This window comes from Trichosurus vulpecula, chromosome 2, assembly GCF_011100635.1.
Source record: "Trichosurus vulpecula isolate mTriVul1 chromosome 2, mTriVul1.pri, whole genome shotgun sequence".
Lineage (NCBI taxonomy): Eukaryota > Metazoa > Chordata > Mammalia > Diprotodontia > Phalangeridae > Trichosurus > Trichosurus vulpecula.
In genome coordinates this window covers 428,682,642-428,709,108 of record NC_050574.1, presented here as the reverse complement: position 1 = coordinate 428,709,108, position 26,467 = coordinate 428,682,642, and the positions used below count along the sequence as shown (strand labels likewise).

The window sequence follows — 26,467 nt, the reverse complement described above, 5'->3', positions numbered from 1 at the left end:
TTTGTGTGTGGTTGAGGTGGGATAGAAGATTAAGTCATGAAAAAAAGAGTAAGCTGAGGAATTGGGCAATTAGAGTGTTTGAGGGAGTATTTATATATATATATATATATATATATATATATATATATATATATATATATATATATATATATATGTATATATGTATGTATGTATATGTTGAAATACCCTAGTATCAGTACCTAGCAAGAGGCTAGTATGCTGTACTGGTGCTTCTCTTGTCCCTTCAGGAGGCTATAGATCAAATTCATCGAAATTGGCCAGAAGAGCAGGGCATGATGGTAAGGTGCTCTTTCAGAAGCTAGAAATCAAGAAGTACATGTGAGGGTCACAATGTGTGGCACTCACCTCTTTTCCTTCCCACTTCTACCTAAGACTGGAAACCAGGCAGGTGACCCATGGAGATCATAGAGGAAAGAAGTAAGGCAAGTTAGTAAGGCAAGGGATTATCAGGTTGAGTAGGATCAGTCAGAAAAGAGGAGGAGAAAAGACGATTTTTTTTCATTTGTCATTGTGCTACTTAAAGCAGAAGATTGTCTATGCTAGGAAAGAACACAATACATTACTCAAATACTTTAGTGGCTCCCCATCACCTATCAAATAAAATTCAAACTCTTCTAGCCTTCATGATTCTCCATAAGCTAAAGACTTCATCTCATTCCTCAAATGTTCTAAATTTAGCCATCTGAAGCTATTCCTCAATCCCAAACACTTGAAGTTTGGTTTGTTTCACTCCCTTCCAATACCCAAAATGCCCTCCTCCCTCTCAACGTATTAGTATTCTATCCATCTTCCCAAGCGATATACCTTAAATGCTATCTTCTCCTAAGCTTTCAATGATGCACCTTAGTGAGTGATCTTCCTCTGTAGGCATGGAACTAATATACCTACAATTTAAGTTGCATTATGGTTAATTTGCAAATGTTTTGCCACTTTTTCAACTCCTTGAGGGCAGAGCCCTCTTTATATCTGGCTCCCACCCCACCCCCAGTTTTCTTTACATGTTGAGTTTAGTAAATTCTGTGGAGTAAATGAACTTCGCAGACTAGTTCACATATGGAACTTTATGGTGTATAAAGGATAGCCTCCTTTGTTTCTTTTCAAAAGCAACTGGGACATCTGTTGTATCTAGGTGCCTAAGAAAAGGCAAGTCAAAAGAAGAAAGAGCATCAGATCAGATCAATAGCGGGGGAGACATATGCACGGGCAACAGAAGGGATGGGGCTTGGGAAAACAAGATTGAGTCCTGGGTTGGAAAAGTGAAGAAACATGGTACTAACTTTTCTTTCACATACTAACACCTCTCCATCACACTAGAGGACAGCCGAGATGACTGAATCCTGATAGTGCAGCTGATAAATCTCTTGGCAGCAACAGCTGCAGATAGGAAACCTAGGAGGAGTTAAAAATCTGACGCCTTCTAGAAAAGGACCCCTCCTTCCCTGCTATAAAAAGAAAAACCACATGACATGGTTTGGGGGAGGGCGAGGTGACAGAGAAAGTAAAGGGTTGGTGGGGGATGGGCAATGAATCTTCTAGGAATTGTCCAGTAACAGCTCAGAAAGGAGCCCAGTAAACTAGAGAGAAAGAGTTTGTGTCCGGGACCCCACCCCACCGGCTGTTGCTTGGCTTGCCAGGTTGGGGGGCGACAGAGTTATTTGGCTTTCTCTATTCTATCCTTGGCAAAGCCCGGACAGTGACGCTGCCGCCCTTTCCTTCCTCTCTCCCTCCTTTTTTTTTTTTCCTCCCCGCCTCCCTGCAGACAGGAGGAGGGGAGATGGGAGGAGTGAGCGAGCTGGGCAGAGCTGGAAACTGGGCACTGCACACAGTGAGAGAGCAAGAGAGCTAAGCGCTGGGGAACTGGGCGGCCAACGCTCGGAGCTGCCGATGCTACTGTTGCCTTCAGCCGCTGCAACACCTGAAATAGACGCGAAAGGACACTTCGCCACCTTTTATCACCTTTCGCAGCTGCTGCATTCCTGACGGTACTTCCCAACCAAGCAGCCAGATTTGGGGGGTGGGGTAAAGGAGACAGGAACTCTTATAGGATTGTAACTCTTGCAGGATTGGCTTTTTATTTTTTAAACTATTTTAGTGGACTTTAATTTTATTTTGTGCGTGTTTTCGCCCTACATCTCACCGGAAGCGGTGTTACATCGTCTCCTAACCCCAGAGGGGGCCAGAGTTGCTGGGGGCCAGATCTGGTAGTGGCTCCCCTGGGCATGGCTTCAGCTGGCAGCGGCATGGAGGAGGTGCGTGTATCGGTGCTGACCCCTCTGAAGCTAGTGGGGTTGGTATGCATCTTCCTGGCTCTGTGTCTGGATCTGGGAGCGGTACTGAGCCCGGCCTGGGTCACAGCGGATCATCAATATTACCTGTCCCTGTGGGAGTGCTGCCGGAAACCCGCCAACGTAGACATCTGGCACTGCGAGTCCACTCTGAGTAGCGGTGAGAGCTCTGCTGTAACATACCTCCTCATCCCCGCCCTCCCTGCGCTCCTCCCTGTGCTCCTAGTTGTCCCCAAGCCACAGCGCATAGGCTCCCTCTCCTACTTGTGTTAGCCGCGAAGTGCTGCCCCCGCCTAACCCCTCTTCTTCCCAAATGGTATCTGGTTTCGCTCAGGCTAACTAACCCCCTGCTGGCTCCGGTGTGATTCTCCCAACTAGTGTCTGCAACCTTTCCCAACTCCAGCCCTTGCTCTCAGGCTTCCTCCTTGGCACATCCCAAACCCCTCTTCCACCCCAGGCCCTGGGCCAAACCTCTTCGTACTAAGCTCCCCGTCGAGCACGCCCGCCCCAATCCCCACTGCTCTGTTCATTTAGCCATTCCTCTAGCTCGCAAGTAACACATGTTATTTTCCTTAATTGGTATAATTTGCGGCAAGGACCATGTGGAGGTTTTAAAAACATAACGCCTTCCCCGCTCCCATTTTTTAAAAGGTGGAAAAAACAAAACAACCCCCCCCCCCCGCAAGACCCAAGTAGTCTTCCTAGATCCTATGTCCCACTCCACCCACTTTCTTACTCTGAGAGAGAAATTTTTCTGAATTTATTTATTTTTTTTCCTCTCTCGGTGTCCAACTCTACCCTGTCTGGGTTTTTTCTAACCCAAATTTTTTTTAAGGTTTTATTCCTGGAGCTTTTGAGGGACAATAGAGCAGAGCAAATGGTTTGAATTTCCTTTTTTGGTGGCACAGTATGTGATTTTTCCGGATCCTCATCTTCTTTTCTCCTCTCCTTTCTCTACCCTCGCCCATCGTTCCTAAAAACCCTCTTTCTTTCTCAGGGCTGAATTGCTCATAGATGGCTAAAAAGTTGTGACTTCTACCGGTTTATGTTAAGGTTGGAATGATCAGCCTCCTTTATGGGGTAGCGGGTGGGAGAGAGGACATCACGAGTCAGTGGCTCACCCTCTCCTCTGGTCCTAAACAAGTACATCTCTCAGCCTCGGGATCTCTGGCTTCAACGTCTCCACACCCACCAGCTCCCGCCTCCACCTACTACCTAGTTTCCCACCACCTCCACCACGCGACCCTACTGCCCCCCCCATCCTCCTCCCCCCACCCCGAGCTTGGCGGGTATTCTCTGCCACGGGCTGCCAGCCTCCTCAGCCTCCTGCTTTCTTATTGCTATCCTATTGTGACCATTCTGGATTCTTTGACTGTCGGTTTTAGCCCTGAGAAAGAGTATAGTCAAAAAGGATTTTACTATTAAAAGAAATAAGACGTTGGACACTAAACACTGACGTGGAATGAAACTCGTTAGATTTCATTATACATGGGTTGGTTTAGGCTTTCTTGAGACAACTTCTGAAGCTTCACTCGATACGTTGGCAAGTTATACCCAAACTCAGACCAGCACTAAAAACTAACTGCCTGGGATTTGTCTTTGTCCTCGTTTCCTTGGCATGGGAGAAAGTAGTTTTAATTGGTGGAGTTTCTCGCCTTAGTCTTTCTTTTTCACTCGGGGCCCAGAAAATATCGACTCAAAATAAATTGCAATAATTTCTTGGTGGTGGTTGTTTAATTCACCATCAAGTGGGCTGGCAGGAGGACAATATACAGCACTTTCATTTCTTTGGAGGTTGCTCGTTTAGAACTGAAGACACAGATTGGTTCTTTAAAACGTCTGCATTAAGTAACTGGGGTATCCAAACAAACTTTGGAAGAAAATACCTTTTCTTTATTCTCTCCAATATAAATGGAAATTTATGTAGGAATGTCAGCTTCAACATGTTTCCTTAGCAACGGGAATCTTTTGCCCCTTTCTCACTGTCTTCTGAAATAATAGCCCCTGATTGCATAAAGGTTAAAATAATAACGGTTTCAAATCCCCTCTTTCTTTTCATATTCTTCTCCCTTTATCCTTCCAAAGAATGTAGGGATGGAGAGCAGCCAGAGTGGGCTTGTTGAACAGTATGTAATGTTGGTTAATCTTTCCTTAATTGCCTCAACAGTATCTATAGCTTAATTTAAAAAAAAATAAAAAGAGGGCAGAAAATAGGGAGACATAAGTATAATGTAAATGTAGGTAAATGGAACACTTCAAGGTAAAAATCCAAGGGAGAACACAGTTGTCTTTCTTGATTCTCGTCCTTCTGGCCCCCAAAAGAAATTCCTACCATTGCATTCATTTCTGTTAAGGTTCTTAAGTATCAAATTAGCTTTATTTTAATAAAAAATAATAAATCCCAGAAGAGCGAGGGTTAACAAGCTCCTGGAAAAGATGTGGTGATTATTTTATTTTAAGGATATTTGAACAAGCTCTTTATGCCTGTAGTCCACTGTTCTTTCTTTACTAGTGTAGGGGGGAGGAGGGATACAAAAACCACCATATCCCCTTCTCCTCCCCAGAATATTACATTATGTGTTTGTGTGTTTAAATTTCAAGTGAACGTTTGAGCATTAAAGGAAAAAATGGGTCTAACTATATGAAAAGAAATAGAGCCAGCACAGAAGCTGGCAGTCCTTTGCTTTCCTGTTTGTGTTTTATAACAAGCTGTATTTTAGCTGGTTGGCTGTGAGAAACTGCAGAAAGCAGGGATAAAGCATCTTTTCTGGTGCTTTGAAGAGATGGACTTCATTGTCCCTTGAAGTGGATTACCTCAGGAAGCACTATCAAGGACAGAGTTTTCCTAAAGGCCCTTAATGGCATCTTCAAGGCTTAATTAAAAACCTTTGTCTTAATTAGAATTAGAACTGCCATGAAATGGCAAGTTCATGTTTTTTAGAGCAGGAAATTTTCAAGTATATTTCTGCTGGCTGCAACATGCCCAGTTTCTGCTCTGCCTCCTCTGCAAATTTCTTCTCTTTCAATGCAGCATTTTAATTTTGATAGAAAATGTTCACCCTTTGCTGTTGATAATCCATTTTGTAGTTTTAACTGAGCATAGCTCTATCCCTGTTTACATGGGTCTGTTGAAGCCAGCTTCAGCACTTGTAGTATGAACTAGACTAGTCCTTGGAGAGGATTAATCAGCCATCATCTTCCTCATCCATACCCTTTCCTGCTGAGGTGGGAACTCAGCATGTAGGGACAATCAGTCATAAAGAAATATTTTGATAAATGCTCCAAAGATCAGATTAGGAAAATGGATAATTTAGTATTAGGGTTGCTGTGGAGAGGAAGAAAACATTTTAAGTCTACAAACTTGGGATCATTCACATTTATGCTCATGTGAGCACAAGATGTTAAATTCGCAAGGATATGACTCACTGAATTTCTTCAGAAGTGTGATGTGGCAGACCTCTTGTTTGTAGGTAGTCTTTTGTTAACAATTTTAATATGTCCTTATGCAGAATAGCAATAACAATAACCCTTGTGCTTGATCATCCTCTTCTGATACTTTTTTTAATATTACATATTTCAGGCTTACCACAGACTTAAAGTGAGAAGAGATTGGCTATGCCTACTTAGTATATATTCTATGTGTATACAAGCACATGCACACGCACAGAGTATCCTTAAAATTGTGGCCTAATAGCTTATTAAATCATAAAAGTTTTATATTGTGACTTTTGGGAAAATGTGTATCTTGTGTTCATGTGCTATTTTAAATAGCTTCCAAAAAACAAACCCAGACTGTTCTTTTCGGGTCAGACTGACCTATTGAGTAAGCAAAAATCAACAAAAGACCAGATCAACATTGTTAACCCCTGTAATGCCTCCTGTGACACATGGAATGCATTCATCTATAACCTATTCTCAGCCTATGGATTGATTTTAATATGTAGAGCCCCTATCCCAGGAACATAGTTATAATCATTCATGAGTAATCATAAAAATAGCCATCTTTTTAAAATGTGAATCACTAACATAGTTTTGGAAGTTTCATAAAGTACATATCAATTACAGGCAAAATATATTTGGTTTTCCATCTATAAGACAAGGCTATTTGAAAAAGTGCTTCTAAAATGTAATAGGAGATATAATTTTGTTCAATAATCTTTTTTTTTCCAGACATAGCATAAAAAATCTAGTTTCAGTGGTAGAATGTTAGGTAATGACCAACCACCCTGACAGAGTATCTGAACATTTCTCAACTCCTTAGATTTGGTGGCCTCAGAGTGCAGAAATGCAACATCCACAAAGCCTTGAAATCTCAAGCATGCTTGTGAAACAAAATTGCCAGCTCAGAAGGTGTCTTCCTCCAGGGAAGCTGCGGCTCATTGCTTCAAATGAGTTGATATTGACTAGTGTTTACAAATAGCTCAGCAAGAATGGTGGGTACTACAATATACTCTCCTACTGGGAAAGAGCATAAGCAGAAGAAATGCAATTTCACTAAATTCCAAAACAATCAAACTTGTGAAAAATTGATGAATAATTTCATTTAGTATCATATATTTTAAAAAAAATTATGTATCTAAAGTAATTCTTTTAAAAATATATTGTGAGCTAAAGAAAATCAAACAGTTCATTTCAACTTCATCAGAACCCTTTCCTCCCAGTCTCCCAAGTTTCCAAATGCATTCATTAATTTATTCCAAAAGTGTGATAAGATCACGGATTTAGAGTTTATAAAGGATATTAGTATCCTAGTCCAAACTTCATTTCACAACAAAATTCTGAGACTCAGAGAAGTTAATTAGCTTGAACATGTCACACAAGTACTAAATGGGAGAGTAGCAACTTGAATCCATGTCCCTTGAATCCCTCTTTCTTCCCTCTACCCTGCTGAGTTCCCTCCTGTAATTTATTGTGAAAACAGAATGATACTTTTGGGGGGTATATTCACTTCAGAAACCTTCATTTTCAGTTCCAGCAAGGCCTTTGTTAAATTAGATTAACCAGTTTGAGACAGATAAATGATGCAATTCATAGAGTCCTAGACCTGAAGTTGGGAAGACCTCACTTCACATCTAGGCACTTAATAGCTCTGTGACCCTGCGTAAGTCATTTAACTTCTGTTGGCATCAGTTTCTTCATTTGTAAAACGGGGACAATAAGAGCATCTTCCTGCAGGGTTATGAGAACAAAGTGAGTTAATATTTGTAAGGAACTTTGCAAATCTTGGATTGAGATACAAATGCGACTTGTTATTCCTATAAGAAAACTTTATTTAAAAGCATGGATTTCACCCACCTACAGAGATATGCTTTAACAGGTTGCTACAATTTAAAGTTGAATGAACATGACCAATTGGGAAGTTTACAGAAGCATCCATATCCAAAGGCGTACTGTTCAAAAAAGACCATAATTTGCCAATTTTCCCAATAATTTATGGTTGGTGCTTATTTTAGTAAGTATATGTATCAGATCTTGATCAGATTTAATTTAGTATAATTCTACTATAACAAAACATAATTCACAATACTCACAATATATGTATATATGCGTGTATATATATGTGTAACACAATCACATATACACACACGGGTTAAAATATTGTTTTCCAAACTTTCGCATCTCTAGTAAAAACCATAGAGGTCTTGTATAACATAGTGCACTTATAAACGGGTGTTAGTCTAGTTTTCCAACAGTAGTTTATGAAAGAGTTCCACTGTGTTTTCTGTAACATAAATCAAATGAGAGGTAAATCTTTGGGGCAAGTAATTTAAGGTTCCTTTCTTAAATAGCAGATTTTTGAGAGCGCATTAAAAAGAATTTCTTTACCTTAAACTCCATGGTGCTTTTTTTTAGCTACTCAATTGCATTTGAGTATTACTTTCTTTGGCAATGTAATAGCTACAATTTAACATGTACATATTAAGGGAATGCTACATGCCATTAAGGCAGTGGGGCAACAAAAATGAAAAAGAAATTTTCTTTCTAGAAGGAGAATTACAGTAATCTAGGGAATATACACAATTTGTGACAATTGCAGCATATGATGATATAAAGAGAAATAGAAAAATTGACCCAGGAAATTTTGGGGAGGAAAAGAACACTTCCAATTATAAGGATCATGGCAGACTCTTTGGAGTAAAGAGACCTTAAGCTGAACATTGACAGAAGGGGGAAAAAAACTAACTTATCTGGAAAAGATGAAGAAATGCATAAGGTAGCATGGTTCAGTAGAAAGAGTTGAATGTGGAGTTGGAAGACCTGGGTTCAAAATCTGACTCTAGCACTTAGCACTTACATGAACTTAGGCAAGTGATTGATCCTCTCTATGTCTAGGTTAACCTCTTAGGTCTCTTCATACTCTAAAGTTAGGATCCTATGATTCTATTAGTTTGGTTATGGGGATTGATTACATGAATGCATAGAAATAAAGATGGCAGATTGAAATTAATTTGGTTGTAATATGTAACATGTAGGTGGAAATAATGGAAAGATAGTATGGACATCATGTTGTGAATGACTAAGTGGTAGGCTAAAATGTTTGCATTTTACCCTATTCTGTTAATATTAATTGTGTTTTTATGCAAGATTTTCTATATAGAACCAAGAAAACCACAACCTTAGGTCATCTACCAATTTGTAGCCCCAAATGCTTAACACAACTTGAATAAGATAGAAATTACTTGTGATCTCAGATACTATAGTTTGGTCAACATTTCCTTTTCCAAAATACCAAAACGTTAACATTCTATTTGTGGAAACATATTCCAGGGGTTTCAAAAACTTTTTAATGAAAACACAATTCGTGGAGCATTTATTGAGCATCTATTAAATGCTGGGCATTTATCTTACATGCTAGGTATATAAACGGACAACTAAAACAACTCATGCTCCCCAGTAGCTAACATTCTACTGGGATGAGAAGGATATAAAATATATACATCTAAGTAAATATTAAAATAAATTAAAGGAATTTCCAAAGAGAGTACTAATAACATAAGAGATCAAGAAACACTTCAAGTAGGATGGGAAATATTTGACAGAAGCTAGGGGAAATCTATGATTGTAAAGTGAAGAGTAATGACAATTTATAAAAGTGCAAAAGCAAGAGGGCAGGCGTGAGAATGTTGTCTGTGTTGAGTAGTTTTTATTCATTCATTATTCACATGAGTATTAATTTCCTACTCTATGAAAAGCACTAGTAGGTCACGGTGAAACAAACAAATTTTCATACAATAAAGAAAGCATATACATGGGAATGTGTGAAAGTACTTGAAACTGTTGTCAGATTATATGGAAGATATTTGATAAATGGTTTTAAAAATATTTCTAGGCAATTGCCTAAGCATCATATAACATTTCTTTTGATCAAACGAAATTTGATCACCTCAACTTTAAATAGAGAGTAGTATACTTAAGATATGTGTGTATGTACATATAGTGTGTACATAGACACACACATATACATATGCATGTGTACACACCCACACACATACATATACACACATATATGAATGCTGGCACAAAGTTAAATACTCAATTTAGTGATTCTCAAGTCTCCATTGAATTTTCTTTCCTGTCAATATTTGTGGATACTGATATCTCTTGGTTTTTGTTTGGATAGTATGGCATATGGATAATATGATTTATTCTATTACCTTTAGTGTGGTAAACATTATATAACAGGTAGCTATCTTCCTTTTGCAAGAAAATATATCCCCTCATCCCTCATATAAAGCCGCATATGAATTTTAAACTGCTTTCTCAATATATTAAACAGAATCTGTTTTATAAAGGATCATCTTTAGTTATACAAATTAATTATTCATTTTCCTTGCCTCTATTGAAAGCTGCCAATGTGTAGTACTGCAGTACTATAAAAACACAGTTTGTACACTTGTGTATAAAAACCAAAATTCCTCATTTCCCTTACTTATTTCCATTAGGGGAAGCTTTGCCACAATATTTTCGTTATAGAATGAGCAATATTTTCAGGCAAGTGGAAGGACAGAGACATAACCCGACACAGAGACAGAGAGATAGAGGGAGTTCATGCTAAAGTTATCACAGCCTCTTGTAGAAAAGCAAATATTTTAACAAGGCAGATGATTCTCTCTCACCACCTATATAAGGATTCTTAATATTACTTAATCTAAAGAAAAACGTATTTTGAACACCAGTTATGTTCAAATCATTGAAATAGGTGCTCTGGTTCATAAAGAGTTTTATAAGTCATGATCCGTACCTCAAGGAAATTAGAATCTTGAGAGATATGAAATGTGGATAATTATAAGTGTAACAGATGCTCTCAGACAACTATCTAAAATTATGGCAGGTTACTATTTCCCCTCAGGGATCTAGAGTGGACTTGGGTGGTTAGGATGGTCTTGTTTCTCATATTTCATGGTTGATGTGACCCAACAAATGTGTCTCCCCACTATCCTTTTCTCCCCTTTGAAGGGTGCTCAAGAAGTTCCACTTAGGCATGTTATAGCATCTTTGTAGAATTGTAAAGATGTTGATAGGAGATGTATCCCCACCTGATTAAGGTACTATAGTACTCTGTTTTATGATCCATTTTGTGTTTGGTGAGTTAATTTAATTGATTTACCCAGTCAATCTCATCCTTATATAAGCAGAAGGTTATAGAGTGATAAATGTAACAAGGGAAATAAATCACATGATACAGGAGTTTGAAGAAAGGAGAGATCACTTGGAATTGGTTAAATGAGATAAAATTTCAAGGAAGAGTTGGCATTTGAATTGTCATTTTAGTAGATATATGGTACACATAGAGGGCATGCATGTTTATTTTGTTCCTTTTCTCATCTTCCCCAGAATATGCCATCACAGTTTCAAATTATCAGAGTTTTCATTTATCAAGAAATTCCATTTGGAGGAAGTGGTGTGGCTCAAATATAGGAAAATAAGGAGCAAATTTAGAAAAAAAAAACAGTGAATAGTCTGATTTGGCTAAATGATAAGGTTCAAGTATGGAGCAAGATCATAGAGTGTGTGCAAAACAATAGTGTAAAATAAAACTGCAATGACAGATTGCTGTTGGATCATGGAGAGTCTTGAATACCATGCTAAGAAGTAGGGGCACAATTTAGTAGACCATGGGAAGACACTGAAGGTATTGATGCATTACTCATGATTGCAACTATACATTCAAAAAAATTAATCCTGCAGGATTATGTGATTAGAATATGGAAAGATTATACTCAAAGAAATTCAACAAAGGGGTAATGAGATCTTGGAAAGAAATAATAAATGTTTGAAGTAAGGTAGTCACAGTAGAAATGTTAAGGAAGTCATTCACATGGGAGACATTATTAAAGCATAAGTTGATAGGACTTGGCAACTAAACAGAATTTGTTAACGAAAGGGAAAAGAAGGGAAACACCTATATGTATGTGTGTGTGTCATAGATAGATAGATAGATTGATAGACACGTAGATAGCTACATAGATACATAAATAATGCCTATTGTGTATCCGGCACTGTGCTGAGTGATTTTACAAATGTTTCACTTGATCTTCACAAGAACCCTTTAAGGTGGGTGGTATAATTATCCCCATTTTACAGTTGAATAGAGTAAGGCAACCAGACCTTGAGTTGTCTAGTAAGTGTCTGAGGATGGATTTGAACTCAAGTTTTCCTCACTCTAAAGCTAGCACTCTATCTACTGGACCACAAACTGCTTCTATGGAGGTAGAGAGACCTTAGGGAAATGGAAAGCTGTAAGATAATACTAAGCTTTTACGTCTGTGTGACTAAGTGCATGGTGCAATGTCATTGACACAAAATAAGGAAAAGCAGGGAAGAACAGATTTATGAAAGGATACATCTATTTCTGTTTTAGAAAGAGCTAAATTATTATGATACAATATCTGCATGGTTCAAAAAGCCCCAAAATATTTTCAAATAAAAATAATTCTGTTATTTCTTAGAAACCCAATTTTCTAAAATCTGTGGTCATATAAACATATTGGTATGTATATACTTAGAACTAGAAGATAATTCACACAACTGTAAATTTCTCTTTTGAAGCACTATTCTGATTGCTGCTGTAAATTTACTACAAAGTAAAGCAATTTGCGGAAGATTCCATTGCTTTAAAGATAGACCCAATAGCGATGATGAAGGCAGATTATCAAACAACTCAAAAACATTTTGAAAGGGGGTTAAAAAAACAACCACCATCAAAAATATTTGAGGTGGTCTTTTAGTAGTCATTAACCATTTTCACAGAAACTTGAGATTCAGCAATAGTAACTCAACCAAGTGATTTTGAATTCCCTCAGCCCAGGTCAACCCCCACCCCAGAACAGGCTTCTGTGCTTGCTACCTAATTGACTAATGGTAGACTTCTGTTCTAAGGAAGCAGCTGCTCCCTTCATGTTGGCCAGAAGATAAAAGCAGGGAGAATCAGAGTCTCTGAGCTGACATTTATAAGGATGGCCAATTTTTCTTTTGTGGCAGAGCTGACTTACTTAGACTAAGAAAAATGTAATGCTAAGTGAAACATTTTATAGGCCAAAAAAGTGTGACTTTAAAAATCCATTATTAAAAAGTGTTTTAGCCAGTGTTCCTCAGGGTTGAAGTCCTGCATAAAAAGACTTACAGAACTTTATAAAGTCTTTGGCATAGAGAAGAGGGAACAATATGGGTGTGAAGTATTTCTGTTAAAGATACATGAGGCCCCCCCCCGCCTTGCTCTCTCAATGGAGGAAAAAGGGAGAGAGAGAAAAGATGAATATTCATTTCAAAATAAAATTTAAAGAAAACAAAATCTAACTTTTCTAAATCTTTGATAACATCTTTTGAACAACCTTTTAATTAATTTTGGGGGGAAATAGGTTTTAGTTTTTTTCCAATTATTTTTCAACACTCAATTTAAAAAAAGATTTTTGCTTCCAAGTTTTTCTCCCTCCCTCCCTTTCTTTCTCTCTTCCCAAGACAGAAAGCAATCTGATATAGGTTATACATTTAGAGTCACAGAAACATATTTCCATGTTAGTCATATCATGAAAGAAAAAACAGAACAAAAAGGAAAAGCCACAAAAAACAAAAAAGTGAAAATAATATGCTTTGATATCCATTTATACTCCATAGTTCTTTCTCTGGTTTTGGTTAGCATTTCCCATCATCAGTCTTTTGGAAATGTCTTGAATTATTGTAATGCTGAGAAGAGCTAAGTCGATCATAGGTGATTTTTGAAGAGTGTTGCTGTTACTGAGTACAATGTTCTCCTGGTTCTGCTGACTTCATTCAGCGTCAGTTCATGTAAGTCCAGGTTTTTCTAAAGTCCCCCTGCTCATCATTTCTTGTAGAACAATAGTATTCCATTACATTCATATGCCACAACTTGTTCAGCTATTCCCTAATTGATGGGAATTCCCTCAATTTCTAATTTTTTGCCGCCACAAAAAGATCTGCTATAAATATTTTTGTATGTGGAGGTACATTCCTCTTTTTATGCTCTGTTTGGAATACAGATATAGTTATTTCTGAATCAAAGGTAAGTACAATTTAATTGCACTTTGGCCATAATTCCAAATTGCTCTCCAGAATGGTTGGATCAGTTCACAGCTCCACCAAAGATGCATTAGTATCCCAATTTTCTCATATCTTCTCCAACATTTATCATTTCCCATATCCATCATATTAGCCAATCTGATAGGTAGTACCTCAGTGTTTTAGTTTGCATTTCTCTAATCAATAGTGATTTAGAGCATTTTTAAATATGACTGTAGATAGCTTTAATTTTTTTCATCTGGAAACTGTGCATATCCTTTGACTATCAATTGGAGAATATTCTTATAAATTGGACTCAGTTCTATATATTTTTGAGAAATGATGGCTTTATCAGAAACACCAGCTGCAAAAAGTTGTTTTCCAGGTTTCTGCTTTCCTTCTATTCTTGGTTGCATTGGTTATGTTTGTGCAAAAACTTGTTAATTTGATTTAATTAAAATTATACATTTTGCATTGCATAATGCTCTATATCTCTTCTTTGGTTATAAATTTTTCCATTCTCCATAGATCTGATCAGTAAAAGATTCCTTACTCTCCTAATTTGCTTATGGTATCACCCTTTATATCTAAATCATGTGTGCATCTTGACCTTTTCTTGGGAGATGGTGTAACATGCCATGTATATCTAGTTTCTGCCATGCTATTTTTCGGTTTTCCCAGTTTTTTTGTCAAATAGTGAGTTCTTATACCAGAAGCTGGAATCTTTGGGTTTATCAAACAGTGGATCACTATAGTCATTTACTACTGTGTCTTGTTTACCTATTTATTTTGCTGATCCACCACTCTATTTCTTAGCCAGTAGAAAATAGTTTCAATGATTGCTGCTTTATAATACAGTTTCAGATCTGATATGGCTAGTGTAACTTCCTTTGATATTTTTTTAAATTCTCTTGATATTCTTGACCTGTTCTTCCAGATTGTTTTTTTTTTTTTTTGCTATTATTTGTTCTTGCTCTGTAAAGTATGTTTTGGTAGTTTGATAGGTATGGCACTGAATAGATAAAACAATTAGGGTAGAACTGATATTTTTTATTATATTAGCTTGGCCTACCCATGAGCAATTGATATTTTTCCAGTTGTTTAGATCTGACTTTATTTGTGTGAAAAGAGTTTTGTCATTTGTGTTCATATAGTTCCTGGGTTTGTCTTAGCAGGTAGACTCCCAAATAGTTTATATTATCTACAGTTATTTTAAATGGAATTTCTCCTTTTATCTTTTGCTGCTGAGCTTTGTTGGTAATACACAGAAATGCTGATGATTTATGTGGGTTTAACTTTATATCCAATGACTGGGCTTAAGTTTTAATTATTTGAAGAAGTATTTTAGTTGATTATCTAGGATTCTCTAAGTATACGATATTATCATCTCAAAGAGTTTTATTTCCTCATTTCCTATTCTAACTCTATCAATTTCTTTTTCTTCTCTTATTGCTAAAGCTAATATTTCTAGTACAGTATTGAATAATAGTGGTAAAAGGGGGCATTCTTGCATACCCTCCAATCTTATTGTGAAGGTTTCTAGCTTATCCCCATTGCACATAGTGCTTTTGGTTGGTTTCAGATAGATACTACTTATTTTAAGGGAAGATTCATTTATTCCTAGGCTTTCTAGTCTTTTTAATAGGAATAGTTTCTCTATTTTGTAAAAAGGTTTTTCTGTATCTCTTGAGATAATCACATTATTTCCGTTGGTTTTTTATGATTGGTTCAATTATGCTAATAGTTTTCCTAATATTGAAACAGCGCTGCATTCTTGGTATAAATCTCACCTGGTTATAGTGTATTACCCTAGCGATAAATTACAATGATCTGCTTGCTAATATTTTATCTAAATTTTTTGGAGTAATAATCATTAGGGAAATTGGTCTTTAATTCTTTTTATCTGTTTTGGCTCTTTATGGTTTAGGTATGAACACTGTGTTTGTGTCATAAAAGGAATTTGGTAGGACTTCTTTTTTCACCTATTTTCCCAAATAGTTTATATACAACTGAGATTAATTGTTCTTTAAAGGTTTGGTAGAACTTACTTGTAAATCCATCTGGCCCTGGAGATTTGTTCTTAGGGAGTTCATTGATGGCTTGTTCAATTACTTTTTCTACAATGGGGTTATTTAAATATTTTGTTTCCTCTCTGTAAATCTGGGGAATTTATATTTTTGTAAATATTCATCAATTTCACCTTGATTGTCACATTTTTGGCATATAATTGAGCAAAATAGTTCCTAAATGTTGCTTTAATTTCCTCCACGTTGGTGGAAAATTTACTCTTTTAATTTTTGATACTGTAACTTAGTTTTCTTATTTCTTTTTTTTTAAACCAAATTAACCAAAGGTTTATTTATTTTATTTTTTAATAAAACCAGCTGTTAGTTTTACTTATTAATTCAATAATTTTCTTACTTTCAATTTATTAATCTCTCCTTTGAGTTTCTGAATTTCCAATTTGGTATTTAATTGGGGATTTTAGTTTATTCTTATTTTAGCTTCTTAAATTGCATGTTCAATTCATTGATCTATTCTTTCTCTATTTTATTCATGTAAGCATTTAGAGATATAAAATTTCTCCAAATACTGTTTTGGTGTCATCCCATAAATTTTATGTTGTCTCTTTATTATTATCCTCTTTGTCTCTGCTTCCTTTTTATGGGAGTGTTCATCTTATTCACATTCAGAGTTATGATTAGTAACTGGATGTTTCCCTCCATCCCATTTCCCCTGTTTTACTTCTCTCTCTTTCCTTTCATCCTGTCCCTCCTCACCAGTGTTTTGCTTTTTGCTACCACCTCCTTCAATCTTCCTTCCCTTCTATCAGATGAACCCCACCTTTTTTTCTTTTCCCTCTCCACTCTTACTTCCCTGTTGAGTAATATAGATTTCTTAATGCAACTGAATGTGTATGTTATGCCTTATTTGAACCCAATCCAATGAAAGTAACATTCAAACAATACTCCCTTCCTCCCTTTGTTCCCTTTGCTGTAATAGGTTTTTCATGCCTCTTCATATGATATAATTTGCCCCATTCTCCCTCTCCCTTCCTTGACCTGATGGCTCTGGAGTTCAGCTATCATATTCCTTGGAGTTTTTATTTTGGGTTCTCTTTCAGGAGGTGATCAGTGGATTCTTTCAATGACTATTTTCCCTTCTGCTGCTAGGGCATCAGAGCATTTCATAATTTCTTGAAAGTTGCTCTCAAGGGTCTTGTTTTTGATCATGACTTTCAGGTAGTCAAATCATTCTAAATTTGTGTCTTATGGATCTTTTGTCCAGGTGAGTTGTTTTTCCACTTAGGTATTTTACATTTTCTTTTATTTTTCATTCTTTTGATTTTATTTGACTAATTCTTAATATCTCATAGAGTCATTAACTTCCACTTGCCTAATTCAAATTTTTAAGTAATTATTTTCTTCAGTTAGCTTTTGTACCTCCTTTTCCATTTGGCCAGTTCTACTTTTAAAGTTGTTTACTTCATTCAATTTTTGTGCTTCCTTTTCCAAGGTTTTTACTCTTTTTCTAAAATAATACTCTTGCATAACTCTCATTTCTTTTCTTAATTTTTGTTCTATCTCTCTTACTTGATTTTTAAAATCATTTTAAAAACCACTGGCTCTCTGCACCTGGGCCTCTGGAGTGGGCAGCTTTCCCACTGTGCTAGAGTGGCCTGTCCTGGTTGGGCCTGTTGTGCCCTGGGTTCTTGGTATGGCTGTTTGCCTGCTGCTCTGGGGCTGGAGGCCTCACAGTTGACCTGCTGTGCCACTTTCTTCCTGAGCCTGGTCCAAGAGGCCTTGGTTGCTGAACTGTGCTGTATCTAAGAGCCTCCTGCTGGCTTGCCTGAACACTGCCTGTGCTGGGCTGTGCTCCCATTTTACCCAAGTGAGACAGACTTTTCCTGAAGTCCTTCTGAGTTATCTTGGGCTGGAAAATTGTTTTACATTGTCTTTGTGGCTTCTGTCACCCAGAATTCTTTAATAGGCTTGATTTAAAGTTGTTTCTGAGGAAAACTGGGGAGAGCTCAGGCAACTTCCTTGGCTTCTCTCTACCATCTTGGTTCTGCCTACAAACTTTTATTCCTTTTAGTATGACTCTATCAGACACTAGAAGTCAGAAGTTGTGAGACTCTCAAAATGGTGAAAAGGATTAACAGTGATGGAAGAGGGGAAGTCTAGATGCAAAATGATTTGCTTCATTTTTGGTGATTGTATTCTTATCATCAAGGACAGCGATTCATGAGTTTAGGTACTTAATGAATTCTTGCTGATTGATTGCTTAAATGTCCAGGTCAATAAAATGTTTGCAATGAATTTTGTAAAATCCTTATAGTAGTGTCCCCATCTTTACAAGCTATTTGGAACAAGAGAGATGGCACCACTGAAACAAAGTATAGAATTTTAGTGCTGAAAAGTGCCTTGAAAAGTAACTAGACCAGCCTCCTTATTTTCCAGATGAGAAAACTGAAACCCATTAAAGGTAAACATTTTGTCCAGGGTCATAGGCAAAGCTGTAACAGTTTGGACTAGATCCTAAACTTCCTGACTCCCAATGTAATTATTTTTGGTTATACTACAGGGTTATCTGTCTGTGAAAGTCAACTCAGAAGGAATAATTTGTTGTCAAAGCACTTATTGTTTCTGCCAAGTGCTCCCAAAATAGCTTATTCAACAAAACATTTGCCAATATTCCTTGCAGTCCCTGCATTTACTTTAATTGAGAATTTGGGAAACCTGAGTTGTCTTAATGAATGATTGAAAAGTTGGAAGAAAGAAATTGATCCTTGTTATATCAAACCTTCTTTTCCTCCTCTTCCTCCTCTTCTTCTTTTCTGCTTCTGCTGCTTCTTCTGCTTCTGCTTTTCCTTCTCCTTCTGCTTCTTCTCCTCCCCCTCCTCCTCCAACACGTTCAGAAATGATTTGTCTACTGTATCCATGACTCCAATCACACTAACACACTAGGATATCCTCTCTGCTTGTTGGTGGTCTATCTCTCATACCCTCCATCAATATAATTATTGTCAGCAGCCTAACACTCTGTGAAAAAATTATTTTCAGGTGGTGGAGCCAAGATGGCAGTTGGAAAGCAGGGACTTGCGTCAGCTCCCTGCCAGGTCCCACCAAAAACCTATAATAAATGACTCTGAACAAATTCTAGAACTGCAGAACCCACAAAATAGCAGAGGGAAGCAGGGATCCAGCCCAGGACAGCCTGGATGGTCGCTGGACGAGGTCTATCGCACACGGAGTGGAGGGGAGCAGAGCTCAGCAAGGGAGGCAGCAGGACCAACCAGACCAGGAGCCAGGCAGGACAGGCCCTAGTGCCCTGAATCAGTGAGCTGTGGCAGTTACCAGACTTCTCAACCCACAAACACCAAAGACAACAGAGAAGGTTAGGGGGAAAAGTTGCGGGAGACAGAGTTCACAGTTCAGCCACCACCCCAGGGGCAGCGGGGGTGGTGCAGCTACAGAACTACAGCTGCAGTTACTTTCAGCCCCAGGGCCACCTGGTGGGAGAAATTAAGTGGCAGATCAGAGCAGGAGTGCAGAGCCTGCTTAAGATTTGTGTCAGGTCCGGGTTGGTGGTTCTTGGGGAAGTAGGAGTGCTGGTGTGGCAGAGCTGGCTGTATAGAAATAGATCTGAAATCAATGGTGTATCCCCTTGAGCTTGGAACAAAGTACTCTTTGCCCTACAAGCAGTCATACCCCGACAAAAAACTCAAGGGTCAAGTAAGTTGGCTGGGAACATGGCCAGGCAGCAAAAACGTACTCATATTCAGTCTCAGACTCTGGAATCTTTCTTTGATGACAAAGAAGACCAAAACATACATCCAGAAGAAGTCAACAAAGTCAAAGAGCCTACATCAAAAGCCTCCAAGAAAAACATGAACTGGTCTCAGGCCATGGAAGAGCTCAAAAAGGATTTGGAAAAGCAAGTTAGAGAAGTAGAGGAAAAATTGGGAAGAGAAATGAGAAGGATGCAAGAAAACCATGAAAAACAAGTCAATGACTTGCTAAAGGAGACCCCCCGAAATACTGAAAAAATATTGAAGAAAACAACACCTTAAGAAATAGACTAACTCAAATGGCAAAAGAGTTCCAAAAAGCCAATGAGGAGAAGAATGCCTTGAAAGGCAGAATTAGCCAAATGGAAAAGGAGGTCCAAAAGACCACTGAAGAAAGTACTACCTTAAAAATTAGATTGGAGCAAGTGGAAGCTAGTGACTTTATGAGAAATCAAGATATTATAAAACAGAACCAAAAGAATGAAAAAATGCAAGACAATGTGAAATATCTCATTGGAAAAACCACTGACCTAGAAAATAGATCCAGGAGAGATAATTTTAAAATTATTGGACTACCTGAGAGCCATGATCAATAAAGGAGCCTAGATATCATCTTTCAACAAATTATCAAGGAGAGTTGCCCTGATATTCTAGAGCCAGAGGGTAAAATAGAAATTGAAAGAATCCACAGATCGCCTCCTCAAATAGATCCCAAAAAGAAAACTCCTAGGAACATTGTCACCAAATTCCAGAGCTCCCAGGTCAAGTAGAAAATACTGCAAGCAGCCAGAAAGAAACAGTTTGAATATTGTGGAAAACAATCAAGATAACACAGGATCTGGCAGCTTCCACATTAAGGGACTGAAGGGCTTGGAATACGATATTCTAGAGGTCAATGTAGCTAGGATTAAAACCAAGAATCACCTACCCAGCAAAACTGAGTATCATGCTCCAAGGCAAAATATGATTTTCAATAAAATAGAGGACTTTCAAGCTTTCTCAGTGAAAAGACCAGAGCTGAATAGAAAATTTGACTTTCAAACACAAGAATCAAGAGAAGCATGAAAAGGTAAACAAGAAAGACAAATCATAAGGGACTTACTAAAGTTGAACTGTTTTGTTTACATTCCTACAAAGAAAGATGATATTTGTGATTCATGAGACCTCAATATCATAGTAGCTGAAAGGAATATACATATGTGTGTATATATATATATGTGTGTGTGTGTGTATACATATATATATATAAATACGTGTGTGTCTATGTATGTATATATGTAGGTATATATGTGTGTGTGTGTGTGTGTGTATATATATATATATATATATATATATATGTAACACAAAGGGCACAGGATGAGTTGATTATGAAGGGATGATATCTAAAAAAATAAAATCAATTTAATGGATAAGAGAGGAATATATTGAGAGAAGGAGAAAGGGAGAGATAGAATGGGGTAAATTATCTTGCATAAAAGTGGCAAGAAAAAGTGGTTCTGTAGGAAGGGAAGAGGGGGCAGGTGAGGGGGAATGAGTAAATCTTGCTCTCATTGGATTTGACCTGAGGAGATAATACCATACACACTCAACTGGGTATCTTACCCCACAGGAAAGTAGGAGGAAGAAGATAAAAAGGGGGATGATAGAAGGGAGGGCAGACAGGGGGAGGAGGTAATCAAAAACAAACATTTTCAAAAAGGGACCGGGTCAAGAGAGAAAATTCAATAAAGGGGAATAGGTTAAGAGCAAAACATAGTTAATCTTTCACAACATGAGTATTGTGGAAGGGTTTTACATAATGATATGCATGTTGCCTATGTTGAATTGCTTGCCTTCTTAGGGAGGGTGGGTGGGGAGGAAAGAGGGGAGAGAATTTGGAACTCAAAGTTTTCAAAACAGACATTCAAAAACAACAACAACAAAATTTTTTTTTCATGCAACTAGGAAATAAGATACACAGGCAATGGGGCATAGAAATTTATTTTGCCCTACAAGAGAAGAAGGGAAAGGGGGATGGGAGGGGAGTGGGGTGACAGAGGGGAGGGCTGACTGGGGGACGGGGCAACCAGAATATACGCCATCATGGAGTGAGGGGAGGGTAGAAAAAGGTAAAAAATTTGTAATTCGAACTTTTGTGAAAATCAATGCTGTAAACTAAATATATTAAATAAATTAAAAAAAAAGAAATAGCTCAAATTGACCCCCCCCCCCAAATGATTTTCAGAAGCTGACAGGAAATGTATCAAAAAAGCTCCTCTTCTTTAGTCTTGTTCTGAAACTTCATTTTTCTTTGTTTCCTTCATATCAATGGAATATTTGGAATACTTATATACTGTCAAAAGATGTCTGTCAAAAGATTGGAACAAAAACACAGAACAAAAAAATTCTCTCTCTCTCTCTCTCTCTCTCTCTCTCTCTCTGTCTGTCTGTCTCTGTCTCTCTCTCTCTCTGTCTCTCTCTCTCTCTGTCTCTCTCTCTGTCTCTCTCTCTCCCTCTCTCCCTTCCCCCACCCTCTCTCTCTCTCTCTCTCTGTCTCTCTCTCTCCCTCTTCTATAGGAGGAATTGTACAAGATTTTTCATAAAACAGGAAAGCAGGAATGGGTTTTTGCCTGCCTTGATGGAGGGAATATTCACATCAGTGAGATCACTGAACTTGATTACTTGATTATACTGTAATTACCTTACAAGTTAATTATTTGGCTTAAGGCCAATAAAGATGAAATTTAGAATTACGGTTTCTTTCCCTGAATTTATAAGAGAAAGAAGGCTGATTTCGGTCTCTTTCCTGAATACCATTTGTCTTGTTTCTCCTACGTTTCTGTGAATTAGACAAAGGGACATCAATATTTGGCATATTTCCTGTTCAAATATGCCTAAAAAGGAATTTTTTTGAACGGTAAGATACTTCTTCATTTCTACATCTTTTATTTCCCTTCTCCAATCACACATCAATAAGCAAATGATATGTCAAATATACTTTATATTCCTAAAAGATGATATGTTCTTTAGTGTAACACCTACATAAACGTTCTGAAATATTTGTAGCTAAAATGTCTGGGTCATTCAGTATGATCTTTCACTGCTTATGATGTTTAATTTAGTAAAAAATATCTTGCCTGACTATAAAGAATCCAGTTTAATCTAGAATATTCAAATCCTCTATAAGAAACTAGAGGACCATTGATTTTCATATCTTTGGTCAAGTGACCTTTAGAAAAGCATACATTTGAAGATACCCCACCCCTTCAAATATGTTATTATAATACTTTGAAATTATTATTCTGCTTTGTTAAATGAACATTTTGTTAAGTAGTATGCAAAAGAAACATTATATAGTCATATCACGTGATCATATGTTTGTAAATATAAAGCTAGAAACCACCTTAGAAGTCATCTAGTCCAACCCTTCATTTGATAATTGAGGAAGCTGAAGTCGACAGAGGTTGGCGACTTGCTTAAGAGTACGTGGCTAGAATATGGTTAAGTTGACAGTAGCTACCTTACAAATCACAATTTCACTACTTTTTCATGAGGCAAAATTGTGCAATGTTATTGTTTTCTTTGATTAAAATAACTGCATCTTTATATTCTGTTTTATCCTTTCTGATTTTTCCCATGGTGACAAAAGAGGAATAGCATATTTTATCTGAATTTTTCTCAAAATGTAAAACATGGTTCTTTCTGATCTGTATAATTATTTAGCAGCCAATTTGTGTTACCACATTAATTATTTCAATGATTATGATGGATTATAAAGGAAACCAGAAAATCAGTTGACCATGCCGTGACCAATTTGATCCTATACTATAATTGTTTCTTATCTGTGTCTATCTTTGCACAAAATAAAATATGAATTTGCCTATTGTATTTCCAGTAAGTATTTTGGTAACTACCTGTCCTGTAGGAAGAAAGTTAGTTAGCTAATATAGTCCCGAAATCCATCTTATGGTGAAATACTTAAGAAGGTGAGACCAAGTTACCTTACTAACACCTCCCTTAACTACTTCACTTTCTATGTGTATACAGTTGTAAAAATTAAATATATTTGAAACATTCAGTAGCAAAATGTCGATTATTGTTATCTTTAATGACCACACAAAAGTCTTGAAAAACGAGTTTTAATGAAACAGAATAGGTCTGGTGCCAACTTGTAAAGATTTTCATTTCCTCATGATGAAAGTTATGAACGAAGATGGGATCTTTCCATTCCAGCTTAAATGTACGTATCGCTAGACATCTTATGTTACTTGTGAGGATAGCATTCAAAGAATCCAATTACGGACTTGGAGGAAAAAGAAGCTTCTTCAGTGAATTTATCAATAGAGTCATGATCCAGTATTTGTGGATTTTTAAAACTTGTTGAACCAAATTTCTGTCTTAAATAAGATACTTAGGCTCCTCTATCTATGATTCTAAATGAGCAAAATGGGATTAGGAAAGCAATATCAGTCTATCTTCATGATAACTAAAAATAAATAAATTCTTTGCATTAAGAAACTTGGAGTCTTTACTGGGTATAGGAATGGTATATTTCTGTGCTTATTAGAGTCTGCAGTGTCTAAATAGTTTTAGAAAAGCTAAACTGATTACATTTATAGATAACTAAAGGGAGACATTACAAATAGACAGGGAAAGATAACTTTATTTTGGTAAATGAAGCAGAATGATCATTTTAGGGACATCGTTTTTGTTAATGTGTTCTGCTTGATTGTTTCAAGACAATGAAAATGAGAGCTAATATTTCCATAATGCTTTAAGGGTCACAAAGCATTTTATATATAAAGTCCATTTAAAATGATTTTTTACCTGGCAATTTTTAGAAAGGACATGTTCCTATTTTGAGCAAATCACTCAGAATCAATGTTATATTTAAGATACACAAGGGAAAAGATATGTGACTTGGAGAATGGGTCGTTTGTTTTAAAAGGAAGGCTGGTTTTGAATAACTAAGCTAAACAGAGTGAATAAAATAATTGGAGGTAAAATTTGATTCTTTATTGATGTCTAATTATTGTTCTCTGTCAAGTGCTGACTATTATCAGACATTCACCTACAGTGATACCTATAGATGAAGCTTAATTAGAAATGGGTGAAAGGGAACTTTCTGAGAGCTTGAGAAGTAATAGATATGTAGCAACATCTCTGGGATAAGCACTGCTCTTTGGTTCCTGAATTAATCACCATTGACTCATTGACACTGGTCTCAAAGTCTGGTTCATTTAGAGACCTTAATGTTAACTGAAAATCCCAAACAACTTTTTCCCTAGGAATTCTACAATCAAAAGTGCTTTGTCCTGTTGAGCCTTTTAGGAAGTGGCTCCATGGAACTTGTAGACTTTAGATAGGACCTCACAGTGGGTTACATTGTTTAAGTAAATCAATGATAACATTCTTTGGGATTCAGAAGTATCTGGTAAACATGCAATTTTCTTGTACCATCTAAGAAAACATGCAACAAAAGAGGTTTATATTAGTGCTACTGAGTTGTATTTTAATGACAAACTTAATGGCTCCTCAGGGGGGTTAGGATACGAAGCCACAAAACAAGGACAGCTAGATTGGGTTTGATTCTATTTTATCTTACCTGCCTTTTGTTGTTGGTCAGTCAGTTTTCAGTTCTGTCCAACTCTTTGTGACCCCATTTGGGGTTTTCTTGGTAAAGATACTGGATTAGTTTGCCATTTCCTCCTCCTGCTCATTTTATAGATTCAGAAACTGAGACCAACAGGGTTAAGTGACTTACCCAGTGTCTGAGGTTGGAGTTGAACTCAGGAAGATGAGTTTTCCTGACTCCAGGGTGGACAGGATTTTCACTATGCCATCCAGCTACTCTACCTATCTGTCCATCCTTACCTATCTATCTGCCCATATATTTAGTTATTTGTTCATTCATTTGCTCATTATTTATTCAGTCACATATTCATTCATTTGTTCATTTATTCATTTATCCATCCATTCATGTGTTTGTTTCTTCTTGCAGTTCTTTATTTATTGATTTATCTATTTATGTATTTATTCACTTAATATATTTTCTACTAGACCTGGAAAGAGGTTTTATAGCATTGCTCTAGAAGGGAAGTGTTTGGTTTTCATATTTCTCCTCTTTCTAACAATGTTCATGTCCCTACTTTGTCCCTGAATCTTTCTGGAAGAAGTATTTGCAGTGAGATTTCTTTCAGAGAATGACAGCTTAGTTTTAGTTTTGGTTCCCAGCTTCTGAAGGATCTTCCTGGGACATTTTTACTCTAACCAGTTTAATGGCATAGTTTAACGGCTGCAGGGGCTCATATTACTTTCCCCAAATAGATCACCATATGTTCACTGCAGTCAAATCAACAAAATTCAAATTTCAAATGAGGTAAGCTGATGGTGAACAAGGCTACTAGTTTTAAGAGTACTGTACTTATTAATGTCATTTGGTACCTACCAGCCTGGATCATTCTTCTACTACCACTATAGTTTAATGTCTGTAAATACATAAATTTAATTTTAAATAGTAGGTCTTCAAGAAATCACATTTCATGTATTGTAGCATACTATAATACTAGTAATTGGAAACTTAAGTTTAATACAGAATTGAACTGATTTCAATCATTTAAAATTCATCTGAGATTTTAGAATTAATGAAAGTGAATAGAAACAACTCCATAATATTTATTTTTTTTGTTGTAAGCATTAAATATTTACAAGATACAAGACTCTTAAAGTGAAAAGATTAGTTGAAAATTTCTACTGCTTTATATTTGAATGCAGTGTTTGGGCTATTTATCATAAATGCTGGTGCTATATCACAAAACATTTTTAACATGTGGCAAATATGTATTTAACACTTAAACCTCTCATTTTAAGATTT

The 26,467-nt window shown here is 36.9% G+C and overlaps 1 protein-coding gene across 1 annotated transcript in view; it reads left to right on the top strand.

The window, feature by feature from the left end:
- Positions 1–1,472: 1,472 nt before the first annotated feature.
- TMEM47 (transmembrane protein 47) overlaps positions 1,473–26,467 on the top strand; it is a 49,818-nt gene continuing 24,823 nt past the window's right edge. The window contains exon 1 of the mRNA XM_036745040.1: positions 1,473–2,466. Within this exon, the coding sequence (XP_036600935.1) occupies positions 2,241–2,466 (226 nt within the window). The 5' untranslated portion in view covers positions 1,473–2,240. The remainder of the gene's footprint in view (positions 2,467–26,467) is intronic.